Source organism: Taeniopygia guttata, chromosome 1A, assembly GCF_048771995.1.
Source record: "Taeniopygia guttata chromosome 1A, bTaeGut7.mat, whole genome shotgun sequence".
Lineage (NCBI taxonomy): Eukaryota > Metazoa > Chordata > Aves > Passeriformes > Estrildidae > Taeniopygia > Taeniopygia guttata.
Window position 1 is genome coordinate 69,706,834 of NC_133025.1, and position 16,014 is coordinate 69,722,847.

Here is a 16,014-nt window from a genome sequence, read left to right on the forward strand (position 1 = left end):
TGAAATACTGATGTGAGGGGCCTGTAACTGGACCAAGGGGAAAATGAACATTCAGGAATTATATACCTCAGCAGAGCTGAAGGGAGTGTTTGCACACAGTTTGAATTTTACCTCTTTCCTCACTCCCTTCACTTCAAGAGTGAGGGCATTCACTCAATCTCTTACCCCTAAATAAACTCATTGCACTGTGCACACCTCACCCCTTTTTATTATGAAAATCTCCTTCATTTGAGCACCCTGTAAGTTGTGTAAGTTACCAGGTTAAGTTTTTGAAAAATAAATTAAATTAAAGGAAGCTGTGAAACTGGGCAGTCAGACTGATGATACTGACAATTATCATCAAGGAAAAAAAAAAAGTAATCCCACAGTATGCAAAGACAGTTTAACAACTGTTGGCATCTTGTACATGACACTGTGGATTTAAACAGCATTCTCCTGATCAAACTTTTGTAGGTGTAACTAGGCAAGTTTTGATTTCACAGAATCAGTCAGATTTTATGCTGATTCCTTCTCTATAAAAATATAGCAGCTTGAGAATAAATAAGAACAGCCTGCATCTACTTTTAATGCTTTCAAGCTTTCTAGCACTTGCTGTCTATGCAAGAGTGAACCAGAAAGTACACACACCTCTTGCTGTGCTGTATTTTGTCTATTGCTTCTGCCCATCACAAGGGATAAAGGGAAACAGTGTCTCACATGCCTCTGAAAGCAGAGCATGGCAGCAAGGCCCTGGGAGAGGGTGGCCATGGCAATGCTGATGATTCAGGGCTGTGCTCTGCTGTCTCCCCGCTGTCTGTTCCACTGCTAATGCAAACCAGAAGGCATTTCCTAAGTAGCCTACCAGAGAACACAATCAGTGCTTTTCCTGCTCTGATGAACTATAACCTCCCTGTCTGCAGGTGACAGGAATCTTGGCCTTGCCCTTCTCTCACTCCGGGTGTTCATTCTGCTGTTGCAGCTCTCTGAAAGACACCTGCTGAAAGACACTTTAAAAGCAAAGATTTGGGAAGGTTTATCTGTCTTTAGGAAGTATATTTGGAGTTTCTTGGTCAAAACAAAATCCCGTTAATAAATATACCTATCACGTATATATAGTAGTTCTTATTTAAAATTTACTTTAACAATCAGATGTAGTTGGAGAGCCCATAGTGAGCTTACTGTGAGAAGGAACTGTAAATCCTGACATGTCATTCAGTCATTATGAACTTTACCAGCCAGGAAAATGCAGTGTCTAGAATGGCTACGTGCCCTCACAGTTTTTATTTTAGTTATCAATCTCTGGAGCTTATTTTCATAGTTAATACACTGGAAAGCAGGTTTGGGCTTGATTCTTTTTCTTACATTGTTCATCTCCTCTCTCCCTCAGTTTCTTTCCTGCTAACTGACAGCTAAAAGGGCTTGGCTGCAGCTGCTCTTCCTCTGTCTCTGAGTGTCGTCTAGGAGTGCCAGAGCTCAGAACAACTGGGAGATAGTAGAGACTATCACACAAACTGCTAGAACAACTCTCCTGGAAGTGGCCAGAAACAATAATGTTTGAGTGCAGAATTCCTACTTGCTACAAAGACCAAGCCACTAGAAGAAGATTATGTTCAGCTGCAAATCAAAAGAGAAAATAAGACACAGACCTGGCATAATCTCATCTGGCAGAAATGAATGATGGCCTTTTTGCAGTTGTTTTGCTGAAAAGCACAAATCTCTACAAAAAGAACCAGCCATCTGTTTTGAATGTTTTAGACTGTAAGTATCTACTTGTGTTCTTCTTTGATCTGTAAGAATAATAGGAAGACAGTGATACAGTCCAGTTACACCTCTGTTGTGAGTGTTTAATTCATCCCAGAGCTGCAGATCACAAAATTCCATTTGGAAATCTTAGTTTTATCATTCTGGGATCAGAAAGAAGATGAACAATGTATCAAGATCAGTTCTTCTGTGCTCATAGATATAACATTCTTGGACAGAGAATACATTCTTCTAACAGAAATTAGTTATTAGCCAGCAAAATAATAGGCTAAAAAAAAAAAAACAACCCAAAACTAAAGAATTGTTCTCCAAAAGAAGAAAAGGACCAGGAGCAGAAGCTGACTTTGTCACAAGGAAAGCATTATTCTCTAACCCTCCTAAGGATACATTAGTTACATCATGTTATTTGAGTACATCACATTAGGGTTCTTACTAAAAGGTTGCCCATCCAAACAGGGGGAGTGAAGGACCCTGATTGTCACCAATATGACAAAACAAATACAGCCTTTCTCCCTCTGTCAGGACATGTTTAAGTAATGTAAGATTATCTCATGTAGCTGCCTTCAAATTTTGCACAGGTTATGTCTCCAAGGCAAGCACAAGACACTTTCACAATGCTTTTACAGGCCTGGATGAATAATTGTAATAATATCATTATTATACTAAACAATTAGTTTGTATATTTTTAGAGAGGGGAAGAAATGACTCTTAGAAGACCAGAGATGACAGTAAAGAACAAGAGACAGTGGTCCAAAGAGCTTTGTCCAGCATGCTGGAATGGCAGCTCCTTGAAAATATGGGTTATTTTCCCTTTTCTTGGGAAGGAATATGATCTTGGGGAAAAAAGTAAGAAGTAGCAATAGAGTCAAATATAAATCTAACACAATTTTGGGAACAATTTCAAAATGAGGTATTACAATCACCATCATATCACTTTAACGAGACAATTTCCAAATATCACACAGTAATAATACCTATCACTTATACAGCATTTTTTCCAAGCATCACTTGCACTTTTACAAAAACTCATTTACAATTAGAGAATCTGAGACAGAGAGAAAGAGAACAAGTGAGTGGTTGGAGACGATGCCAGGAAAGAATTTATCTTCTGAATTGTGGTCTAGTACTGTGTCCAGTAAATTACAATGTAATACAAGTCAGGCATGAAGGCCTGGTGGTTTTGACCATTTTGCATGATCTAACAATTAAAAAGACCAGACTGAAAATAAATCTAGTCAAAAGGCTTATGAGGTAACAGTGTAGTGAGTGACAATACTGAGAACTTCAAAAGTGTGACAGCAGGACAAGCAGTCCTGTACAAAATGTGTATTGTGGAGAGAAGATCACATTTATGTAGTGAATGAATGATTGTGTGATTTAAACATGGAACTCACCATGAAAAACTACATACTTCACTAAAAGAAATCAGCATCAAACAATGTAGGAAAAAAAAAAAAATCAATGTTCTCCTCAAACTTCCCAAAGTACAGACACTTTTAGTGTTGTAGTGATCCCAATGAAAACTTCACATAGTTTGTGACTGGTCTGGCAAAGATTACATTATGCCTTGAGATGAGCCAAATATTTTCCTGTAATGACTCACTGCCTCCTTCCACCACAGACTTCACCTCTGAAATCTGAAGTGTTAAATTTTGTGAGTGCCTTCAGTACTCAGCTCACAATGCCTACTGCTTCTGAGTTAAAATCTGTCAAACTCAAATACTGAAGAAAAATGTCACAAAGAGCCTTTGTGTCTTACAATATTTTTATGGTAATAGGGATTGCCAATATTTTGATTGTCTTGAAATATCCCCATTTTTATGTACTCCATGCTAACTCTTTGACCATTCTACTGCTGCTCTAATAAGCATAATAATTTTCAATTAATGAGTGGATGAAGCAGATTTCTGAACCACACCCACATTTTTTCCCATTTTAGGTAGCATAGCTGTGCTTCACAAGACAACTGGATGAATTGAGTAGCTTGGGAAATCTCTTTATGGAAGCTTTGCTTCTGCTTCCCCCACGTGGCACACACCTGGCACAAATTTACAAGAAGATACACCCACATACACACCTATCCTTTGGCATGTATTAGATCACTTTGAGTGTAAATTCATATTATTCTTGATAAAAGCAACTGATAACTAATTAAGCCACTGACCAGAGCAGTTTAGCATTTGAGAAAGACCAAAGAGCATCCCTGTATGAAATCACAATGGAATTGACCTGGATGTAGAGGAGGACAGAGCTCCATCTGGGGAATAAAAGGAGTCATAAGAAATTCAGACAGCAAGGAAACAAGCCAAGTGAAAAATGCTAAGAAAAACGATTTCAGGATGAAAGATGGTATTTACATTGAACTATAAACTGAAATGTAAACTACCATCCTCAGAAATTACAGGGAGGGTGCATATGTTTATGAACAGTAATCCATTTCAGGGGAGCTCTATCTGATAATGCTGTCATGTCAATTAAATATTAAATTCAGTCAATTCCGGAATGCTGGAGGAGAAAAGTCTTAAGACCTGAACCATAAAAATAAAATAAAGTAGTTAACTATTTTACACACGTTTTTGGTCTCCATTTAATCTTCACTATTGACTGGAGGTGATTGCATCCACAGACCTGAAGGAACTTTAAGAAACAAACTCATTGCCAAGTCCTATGCTATTAGTTACATTTTATCATTGTAATACATAAATTTAATTTAACACATGGAGGTTAGGGACACTCTAACTTAACTTTTACAAAGAGAATAAGGACTTTTTTTTTTTTTTTAATGAACATGGAATATCACAGTAAAAACATGTACTCTGTTGGGAATAACTGGCTTGGGAAGCATCCATCACCTTTATACCTTCCCTGCTGATGCATGCATGACAATGTCAAGACTGACAAGTTTCTCTGATGAGATGTGTGGAAGGCAAGGCTGCTGGCTGACTCATTATTTTGACTGGGATACTCTGTAACAGCTTTCCTCAGGAAAATGCCTCAAAGGGGAGAGATAAGCTGTTTTTAATGTCAACCATGCATTAATTCAGAAAACTATGAAAAACCATACTCTTAGCAAACTTGCATTCTTAAATGCATCAGCACATGGGAGAGGAAAGAGAGAGATCTTTCTCAGTGTTTTCTACACAAATTCCATGTTTGCTCCAGAAGGAAAATTAGAATTATTCCTACCTTCACAGTGAGTGTCCTCTTCCTTTTCATCATTTACTTACCTGATCTCCCCTGTTTAATTTCTGTGCTTCAGCTGATCTTTACAAACACCAGCTCTAAAACTTTTAACAACATACACGAGCGCACAACCGTTGCAAGAGCGCGGTGATTCAAAAAGAATGTGAAATCAACAGTGAGTGGAAATTAATGAAGCACTTTATCAATTTGTCCACTAAAGAGATTTTCTCAGCTCAAACCCCAAGGCATGAAATTCAAGTTTGACACTGCTACAGTTGGATTAAATTTTTCAGATGGTTGGCTTGAAAAGAGGGATTTGATCTATACAGTCAGACTGTAAGTCTGTAGTTAATTGAGCAAGTGCAAGAGATGAGAGTGACTTATTCTCTCATTAATGTTTTACAAATCTAATACAAAGCAAAAATTTTCAGAAATGCAAGGGTCCAAGATTTCCACAGAAATTTTCAGTTTTCTTTCAAATAACTGATATGAAAAATTTGAATTCTTAGAAAAAAGTGCACAGAAACTGACGTGAAGTATTTTTTACTTACAAAGATTACGGGAGAAGGAAAAAGTTTCATACAGATTTTAAAATACTGTCAGAATACTGTCCTTTAAAATACCTCAAGTACTCCAGAGAAATATATTCTGCTTTAAAACTGACACTCCAAGGCACAAATGAATCCTGTGTACTGTAGTGTAATAATCAGTACTTGACTCCTGGTCAGTAGGAGGTTTTTTTGCTAAAGAATAGTTATGAGGAGAGAGGCTCTGTCCTCAGTACTGTCTTCCCTTTTGGAAATGGGCGCTGTTGTGGGGACAATTTGACAGCACAAAAGAAAAAATTGCGGACATGGACACAGAGAAACAAAACGTACTTTAAATTAAAAACAGCTCCTAATTTCTCCCCCACTGTTTTGAAAGAATGAGGGAGATGGAAAGCAGAGAGGAAGGTTAAAGGGATATTCCTCTCTGCCTTCACATTTATAGACAATTCATACTCCTAGTGCATTTAGAGAACCCTGTATTGTGAGCTGATAAGTATCTGTGACTAGTTAGGTCAGCGTGCACGGCAGCAATCTCTGCAGCAGATCTCAACATGCTTAAAACTTTCAGAAGGAACATTATCTTCAGGAGGAACATTATCCTCGAGCAAATTCTTTACAAACCAGAATTGAAAAAGCACACATAGGTTTGGCTACGGCGCAAACTGCTTTGAAAAAGAATCTGACTGAAAACATTTCCTCCATGAAGTCAGTGATAAATGATATGAAAGACATTTCCTGTTCTCTCGTACTTGCACAGAAACTCAATTACATGCCCTGGAAATTTCTCCCCGCAACATGGTGAAACAACAACAGGATGATTAGAAGAAGAAAATCACAAACTGCAGATAAACACACGAGAAACACCCTCATGCAGGGACATGGAAGCAAGGGGAGGGAGCACAGCCAGGTTTCACAAAGCACAGGAGGGAGGTGTGGAGTGGCTGTGGAAACTTTTCTATTGGCAGGAGAGGTTGGTTCTCACCGTTCTGAACAAAATGGCTGAGCTAAGAGCATCTGACTGGTTATGCCCAAATACCCTCCTCCTCATCCTAGAGGTGCACAGGTGGCATGGGAGGGAAGCCCCAGAGCAGCATGGGAATGAAACAAAGAGTTGGTTAGTATTTAAAGCACATCAAGTACAAACAGTAGTACAAAGTGTTTCAATTCCTTATGAACTATTCTGAGCCACCCTGAGGTACAGCTTTCTTTGCTCCCTTGTAGGCTTTGGCAGCTTTCAAAATACCCCTTTGCAAAGGGCAAGTGCAATCAGAGCCTTCTCCCACCCCCTCTCTTCCCTATTGCCCTTCCTGTGGGGTCTTAGCAAGAATTTCTGTAAATGTCTAAATTTTATTTCATTTTTACATGTTATCTTTTCAATTTCATCTGCGAATGCTATGCTGCCTTTATTTGCAAGCATGTACTGAAGTTACATGCTGGAAATGGCATCAGCTCTCTGTAGACTTCAGTGTAGAAGCAACAGATATTCTAACATTTGCACCAAATTAAAATTAGGAAATCCATTCAATTTTCAGGATTAACAATTTCACTCTCTTGAAAAAAGAGAGTGAAACACCAACATCTCCCAAAAACACTGCAGAAAACTCAAGCCAGTCAACATACAGAGGAGGAAGGTATTAAATTAAGATGCAAAGGGAAGTTCTCTTGAAAATCAGAGTTTTTCTGTTTGTTTGATTGCATATACTCTTTCTTGTTTTCTGATGCAGACATGAAAGGAGATTTTTCAAGATCTATTTTTGCAGGGTGAATAAGGAATTGGCTTTTTCCATTTTTCTCTTGTACCTTACTCATTATTTCTGTGTATCATTAAGCTGGCACTTAAAGATCTAGAGAGATATGCTTCCCTTCATATTTCACCAATTTGTACATGAGTCAGAGGGCAAGAGAAGCATTCCTTCACTCCATCGAGGCAGTGATTAATGATGGCTAATATTTTAATTAAACTGCAGTGGATGAGATTACAACATGGGATGTGCAATTATGTTGGCATTTTCTGTGCTACCCAAGGGATGGTTAATCTTTCCAATAGTTATCAAGTACACGGCTGTGCTTTGTAAATGCCACAGGAGGCTCCTCACTGCTCTGGAGATGGTAAATTGATTTTCCTTCAGTTCATGGCCCATTGAGTTTGTGAGGGAGCAGTCTGTGCTCATTTGGCACCGAGGCTGGGATTTCCTCGTGGGGAATGAAGGGAACTGCTCGTATGCAATCCATAGATCAGAAAGCTGATCCTGGAGCATGATTTCCTGCTACTGAAGACAAGAAACAGTGCTGGACACTCCACTCACTCAAGCAGTATACCTGAGCTACTAAAATCTGAATATGTCATACAGGACTCGAGTCTGGCATTTTAGGAGAGTAAAGCTTTTGTTCCTTTTTCATGTACCTCCTCCTCTCCACCCACCTAACAACAGCTTGGTACCAGGAACTGTTCATTCAGGAGCTATGCACAAAGCCAACACAGCAACACTCAGTTCTGGTTTATAACTGCATTCTGGAATGCTACTTTTGTTCCAAGGTACTGCAAGCATGTCAGGAAAAACCATTTATGACACAAAATCATCAGCCCTCACAGTAAAAATTACTTTAAAAACAAAAAAGAGAGAGACATTACCTGGTCAGGGGAGGGCTTGTGGTTGGTTTGGTTGGAATGGGATGAGGATTTGAGGTGGTCATCCTCATAGTTGTCAGCCATCAGCTTCATACGATTCTGAGTCTATTAAAAAAAGCAAGAAAAAAGAATCTCAGTCTACTTTCTAATGTTATCATGGGGACTAAAGGGAACAGGGCATTTATACAAGTGCACATGCCTAGACATCAGCTGCTATTACCATAGAGAACTGGTAAAAACTGTGGAGACACACTCCAACCCATTCCCTTTAAGGCTAAATTAGTTGTGCAATTAAGTGGATCATCTGACTTGTACCTACTAAAACTTGTGCTATACAAGAAATTAATTTCTTCTTAGAGATGCTTGGGATTACGGTTCAAACACCAGCTTGTTTCAATGAAAACATGAGTTAGGTGTCCCTAAGTAAATTAAAAAACCCCCAATGAAGCCTTCAGAAAGCAGTCAGTTTTAAAAAACCAAAAAGTAAACGAGCTGAAAATAGGTTATTACTTCAGAAGTCCATCCAGTACAATATGCAGATCAGTTTTCAATTGATGTATCAAAGAACAGAAAAATTCTGAGACTGGTCAGAAAAATGTTAATTATACAAAAGCCATCCTGTGAGGAAATTTGGAAGTTAATAAATAGATATTGGGAAAGAAAAAGTATCAGAATGAAAGCTTATAAAATAAAAAACTGGACACAGTCAAGTAAAGAATTAGCAAAGTATGAAACAAGTTTGTTTTCTTCAACTTCTTAGGAAATTTCTAGTTCCAGAAGAGATGGGATTTTAAAAAACACACTGTAGAAAATAAATTGTGTGAGAATAAATGGAATTTTACAATACCATTCTAGCTAAGCAATTGCAAATAACATTAAAATACATTACCTGGCTGTGTCTACAAAGGAGAATGTTGGTTAGATAAAGCCCTTTCCCTTTTAACAGACTACCCTGAAATGAGCTTCCCAAATACAAATAAGGAAAGAAATGCACCTGGAAGAGTGTCCCAGCTCCCCAGCAGGGATCACAAAGGCCATTCAGGCAGCAATGACACTCTGTGGGCAGCCAAAAGGGATGGGTGAGGGTCTTGCAAAGCCAAGGGCTGCCTCCCTTAGCATTGTCTGGGTGCCAGGGTCATTGGGAACTCACACATGGAGAGGCCCCGGAACTCAGGGATGGCATTTCTCCTGCCAGCTCAGAAGGCACAAAGATTCCTACTTTGAGCTTTGTGAAATTTTGTATTCTAAGGAAATCAAAAGACTACCCTGACCTACACTGGATATGATACAGAGCAAATTATCTACAGGTAGGTGTATAAAATCATCAGATATGCACTAAAATTAAATGTCTTCAATGAAAGCTCAAAGCTGATAGAAATTCCAGCTGTTTACTCAATGCCTTCATAATTCCATGGTTTCTCACTGAAAACTCTAAGTTTAATGAGCATCACAAAGCTAGAGAATGCAGATTCTACTTGTCTTTATTCAAATCATGAGAGAGAAGGTCCAGGGTCTTGAATCTGGATTTGATTTTATTTTGGACTAATTTAACAAAAGCTAATAGTAAATTGAGCTTAAGCAATAAGCAATTTCATCATGCAAAATGTTTTTATTGTTTGCTCTGCTTTGTCAAGCAAGTTCTGAATTCCAAGTCTGACTCATCATTCATAAATCACTACTTGAAACATGCTACATTAATCCTTAAACAACCAGTTTATTGTAAAGGCACTTTCTTAATATTTATTATTTTATTATATCTAAGGTTGTCTCTTCAACAGTTTCTTCTTTGAGAAGAATTGATTTAAAACCATTTCATATTTCCTTGGAAATTTATTGTTTTGCTAATAAATAATAGATTCTTACATGACTTTCAGTGTATGTGTGTGTGAAGAAAAGCTATTGAAACCCAGATGTTTTGCAGAATGCTAGTACAGCACATTAACTTTCCTGAGAGAAGATAGAGAACAGCTATGTATAATGTGAAAAAAAAAAAAAAAAAGAAACCCAAACAAACTATGTTAGCTGGTATGGATAGAGAAGAATATAAACATTGTAGAGAATCCAGACTGGGTCAGGCTGAAAGGGACCACAGTGGGTCATCTGCTCCCACCTCCCTGCTCAAGCAGGGCCATCCCAGAGCACATGGCACAGGACTGCCTCCAGAAGGTTGTAGAACATCCCAGTGAGGGAGACTCCACACCCTCTCTGAACAATCTCTTCCAGTGCTTGGTCACCTGCACAGGAAAGAAGTTCTTCCTCATGGTCAGGTGGAACTTCTGTGCATCAGTTTCTGCTCGTGGCCACTTGTCCTACAGCTCAGCACCACCAGGCAGAGCTTGGTCCATCCTCTGACACCCTTCCTGCAGACACTGACAGACATTGTTACAGCTCCCTCTCATTTGTCTCTTCTTGAGGCTGAACAGGCTCAGCTCCCTCAGCCTGTCCTCATAAAAGAGATGCTCCAATCCCTTCATTATGTTTGTCACTCTCCACTGGACACACTCCAGGAGCTCTGTTTGTCCTGAGAAGCTCAGAACTGGACACAGCACTCCAGGTGTGGCCTCACTAGAGGAGCAGGATCACCCCCATGCTGCTGGCAGTGCTCTATCTAATGCACCCCAGGATACCACTGGCCTTCCTGGCTTCCAGGACACACTGCTGGCTCATGGACAGCTTGTGGTCCACCAGGACCCCCAGGGCCTTCTCCTCAGAGCTGCTTTCCAACAGCTGCTTTCCCACACCGCATCTCTGTCAAGCCTGGCTATGTCCCCATCCCACTTCCAATCTAGTTTAAAGCCCTCTCAATGAGCCCTGCTGAGTCCTGAGCGAGGATCCCTTTTCCCTTCTAGTACAGGTGGGCCTCATTTGCTGCCAGCAAGCTCAGTGTTGTATAAATTCACCCATGATCAAAAACCACAAAATGCTGCTGTTTACACCAGTCTTGAAGCCAGGTGTGCATCTGCATGACTTTCCTGTTTCTTGCTCCATCATTCCCTGCAACTGGTAGCACAGAAGAGAACACAACATGGCTCCAGATCCCTTGGCCCTTTTTCCCAAGGCTCTGAGGCCCCTCCTCATTGTCCTTATCCTTTTTGCTGGGACTGTGTTGCTGCCCACTCAGAAAACTGTAAAAGGGTAACAATCAGTGGCTGGGAAGTTTCTTGGTGATGTCCCTTACCCAGGCCTCAGGGAAGCCACACACCTCCCTGTGGGTTGGGTCTGGTCAGCAAAAAGCACAGAGTGCCTCAGAGAGAATCCTGAAGTCAAATTGAAGAGGGCGTGTACTTCTGTCACTTAAATTCAAGTAGAATCTACTGTTAATACTTGGCAGCAGGTATTGAGAAGTGGCTGATGGAATTGGGCTGATTTAGCCTGAAAAAGAGGAAGCTTTTTTAAATTACTTGATAGGAGGTATAGAGGACATGAAGCTGTTGGAGGGGATAGGGCAGGATATGACAGATGTAAAGTGGAACACAGAAAATTCTGATTAGAGATCAGGAAAATTCTCTTCATAATGAGATGTATCAAATGTCAGAACAGGCTGCCATGAGAAAGTGGCATCTCCATCCTTGAATGAGCCGAAAATGCAGCTGAACAAGGCCTTGAGCAAGCTGCTATAATTAGTGATGCTCTCAGCAGGTGGCCATACACAGAGGTCTACTCCAACCTAAAATATTCTGCAATTCTTATTATTTGGACTTTTCATCAGATCACTTGAGAGTTTCAAAGCTCAACTTTCCAGAAAAAGAGGGAGATAAGTTCTCAAATTCATCTACTTGCCAAATATGGTTTAGTCACTTAGCTCCATTACAGTCCTTTGAACATTTAAACCCAGAACAACCTCTGCAGTGTCCTGATGATGACAAGCCTGTGGGATCAGTTCACCTAAAAGGACATTTTCTATGTCCTCCCTTTAATTCAACCTGACCTCCCACTGCAGCTGCTGTTCATTTAAGTGTGTGTGTGTGTGTGTGTGTGTGTGTGTGTGTGTGTGTGTGTGTGTGTTTGTGGCAAGTCTTGGCAAGAAAATGTGATTCCACTGTGATTCCATTAAAGGAACTAATTTATGCATATATACTGGAATGGAATTAGGCAAAAAACAAAAGATGGAAGAAAAGCAGCTTATTTCCTGATAGATATCACTAAGAATTATTTTCCATAATTTAAAGCTCAAGCAGTGTTGCAAATAAAATATATACTATTATAATATTTTTACCATTATTTTTATAGAAAACACAGAAATAAAGAGTTTCTGCTTAAGACTGGACTACTAATGACAAACTTCTACTTAGATATTTTAAAAATAACTGCAAATACATGAACTGAGTTTCTCTCCTATTGCTCCTCCACAGAAAATAAAATGTCCAAAAGGATGGAAATTTCTAGACCAAATGGCTGTTGTAATGATTTAAAAACAAATGGTTTACTTTTCTGTGGGGAACCACTCCAACATCCTGCAGTCCTGAGCTGGTTTGTCATGGTGCTATTATACAATCCTCTCCCACCTCATGAGGTTATGGCTCAGATCCTAGGGCAAGCATTTCTACATCACTGTAAAAAGTATGAACAACAAAGTGGTTTAACCACAGGGTCCTGTGAGAAAATAAATGAGCAGTGCAGACAAATCAGTTGTGTCAGGAGTGCTTTTGTCTAAAACCTCCAGAGCTGTAAGCAGAACTAGCAATGATAGGAACCGGATGTCAAGTTCAAATTTTGCTTATAAAAAATACCATGTGCCCTGACAGGTATGTTCTTCAGGCATGTGCAGAAAAAATGCTGGAATGAAGAAAACGGGATAAAACTCCACAACCCATTAAGTTTTGTGATTTTTTTCCAAAAGGTACTTTCATGTCACCTTTTTTTTTTATTTTGGACAGATTTCATAAAATTACTCCTGGCCCTCCAATTATACCTTCCCCAAAGCCCCCACAGCTTGTCAAAGCCCTTAACAATGCTTTTCTTTTCTTCCAATAGTCACCATGCAAAGAACAGTCCCAAACCTTCATACTGGTGTAAATTCTCAAAATTTCTCCAGCTCCTAGCTGAAAGCCAGGAATGACTGTGGAGGCCTTGGCTCTGCAGACCAAAGTCTATGAACTGCAGGTCTAAAGCAAAACATTTGCAAGGCTACTGCATCTAAAAAACCCCAACTTCCCCATGTCATGTACTGGACTTTACTCTAGAAATATCAGCTCTTGCCCACCCCTCCCTTTTTGCATCCCAGAATTTCTGCAATTTTCCTTTTGCCTTTTTGATACAGTTACTGCTAATGCCTTTTTTACTTCTTGTCATTATTTAAATCTTCCTTTTTCTCTATCCCTTGCTACAGCAGGCAGTTATATTAAAAGAAAAAAGCACCAGAAGAAAACACAAGATAAATCTATTTTAATAATGAATGAGAATGATCAGCATCAGAACTCCTTCAAACATGCTCTCTTTGGTTGTTTCATGGTCCTGCCATGATTTCACTGTATTTTCATTACTTTTTTCCCTCCTGGGTGCCATATAGTTCAATTCTGCCTGTATTCTATAATCAATAAATGTTTGGTAAACAAGGAAATTACCACGGTTAAACTAACATAACCAACACCTGAAAACTTTCATTGCAAACTGTACATGTACACTATTTTACTTGCCAAAACTGTAGCCATAGTTAATTTTTAAAGACTCACTCAGTTCCTCATTCATGGAAGTACTGCTTCAAAGCACTCTCTCACCTGTAGGTTTCTAAAAGTATGTTATTTTATGTTCACTGCAGGCCACACTGGTAGCTTGCTTGTGCACCTCAACACTAAAGACCAAATTAATAGATTTTATCACAGTTAAATTATTACATGAGAAAAAACAGAACTGCTGCTGATCCACAAAGTTTAGGGGAAAGTCAGAGGCATACGCTGCAATACAGCTGGTAAAGCCTCGAGGAGTGCTGCCCAGATCTGCCAAACTCTCTACTGTGGAATCCCACACATAAATTTGAAACCCACAGATATAACTACAGACATTGTTTATAATATATTTTACAGAATGTTTTCATTTGCAAGCTTGCACTAAGTTGTATGCTCTAATGAGAGTACATACCTTTCTTAAGCATTTCTGCAGGACAGTTAGTGTTCTGGTAACCATTACCCTGGAAAGCTCTTGAAACCACGTTTTATTCATGGGGATCACACATTTCTGTATCTCTAGAGAAGCTCTTTAAGAAACAGCTCATGAGCTGTGCATTCTCTCTATTACTCCAGTCTGCTTCATATGCTCATTGCAGTAATTTACTCAAAGAGTTTGCATCAAGTCTGTTCCTCCACCATGAAACGCAGCACAAATGATGACATCAGTGACTCCTGATTTTTTGTAGAATATTTGTGTGTGGTAATTTTGGTTTTGCTAACCAGTCTAAACAAGCTTCATTAATCCTTTAATGTAGAGTTTAAAAAACCCCACATTAAGTAAATATTAATATAATGACTGTATTTGTGACAAATGAGTATGTGGTGGAGGCAGTGTGTTGGTGCATTAAAGGAGTTATCCCATTTTAATCTGAGCAGAATGTTTCACTGGAAGCACATGCAAAAAAGCAACAGTTCAGAAACATTTTTGTCACTAATAACATTGAAATATAATGGAAAAACTCATGTGATGTTGTTTCCAAGTGTGGGCCGAGTTCACTATCTCTGAGAATTATGCACTTGTGAAGGCTTGTAGATAGTTCTTTTCTACTTGTTAGAAACCTGCAGTGAGCCATAATCCTGTTAATGTCCAACCAGCTCCCTGCTGAAATCTGGCTGTGAAAAACAGAGAGAGAATAATCCTGTTATTGCCTGTTATTTGAATATGATGGCCTGCCATGAGTTTATCTACACCTACCTTAAATGTACTACCTCAAGTCTATATCTACCCTAAATATACTACCTTGAGTCTATACTTACCTAGAGCATCAGGACTCTGAAAGATTGTTTAAGTATTCAATTGCACCCCCTTCCCATTCATGATATTTTATGAAAAGGGAGACATTTCTCCAATTTGTAAAGAGATGGCACACACTGAGTTTGCCATCTTTGTAAAGTTTAAAAGACACATCAGTAGTTAGGTTTGGCTTTCCTTTTGGCTATGTTTAAGATTACCAACTGAGATTTCACTGTTAGCAGCAAACCAGCACAAATTTCAACTGCACAGACGTGAAACCCATTTCCATATTTCCATTACTATGTTTCTGCACATGCTGAGGCCTGCATTTTTGTGAGCCCAGCAAAGAGCCTTTCTTCTGCTGGGGTTTGTCAAAGCCTGCAGGATTTAATGCAGTTCTACCTGAGATGTTGCCTTCTGCATTGGCTGCTGGCAATGTTCCAGCAATATTACTTTAAAAGTGACTTTATCAGTCCAGCTAATTTCTGTGTTTAAAGATGTCATTTTCCTCTTCATCTCCCCACATGTGATAATTACTGAGAAGCTTCATCCTGAAGAATTCACACTCTACAAGCCTTTGAAATAAATTAAAGGAGGCAGATCATCTAGATAGGGCAAGCTCTGTGAGACTTGACATATGTAGACAAGGATTAAAAATAAACTTGGAACTGAAATTTTCCCTGTACAGGAATGTGTCTCTTGGAACTTAGCTCCTTAGGAGATGAACAAACTATGAAACCATGGAATTGCCGAGTGGCTAAGTTTATTGAAATCTATTGCTCTGATTGCTGTATGAAGAAAACCAGTGACACACAAAAAAATCCAAATCAGATCTCTATTTGGGATTCCTTTTTGTGTCATACCATACAACCACAGTATATGTTTCTTTAGCTCTCTTTTACTCTTTTTAGAGATACCTCAAGATGTGTTTAAGATCAGTGGGAATAGAACTGCCTTTCTCAATTACTTGTTCCATAAAAGCTGGAACCTGCCCAGTCGCAGGTTTGAAAGGGA

At 39.2% G+C, this 16,014-nt stretch overlaps 1 protein-coding gene across 19 annotated transcripts in view; it reads right to left on the bottom strand.

The window, feature by feature from the left end:
* The window catches only part of ERC1 (ELKS/RAB6-interacting/CAST family member 1), a 273,023-nt gene that overhangs the window by 23,735 nt on the left and 233,274 nt on the right, over positions 1 to 16,014 (bottom strand). For 14 of the 19 annotated variants that reach the window (XM_072923902.1, XM_072923900.1, XM_030263950.4 and 11 more), the window contains one exon: positions 8,104 to 8,205. In XM_072923902.1, the coding sequence (XP_072780003.1) occupies positions 8,104 to 8,205 (102 nt within the window). Of the gene's footprint in view, positions 1 to 6,453; positions 6,521 to 8,103; positions 8,206 to 16,014 lie in introns of all 19 variants that reach the window. The other 5 variants (XR_012053774.1, XR_012053773.1, XR_012053772.1 and 2 more) reach the window with 1 other exon arrangement.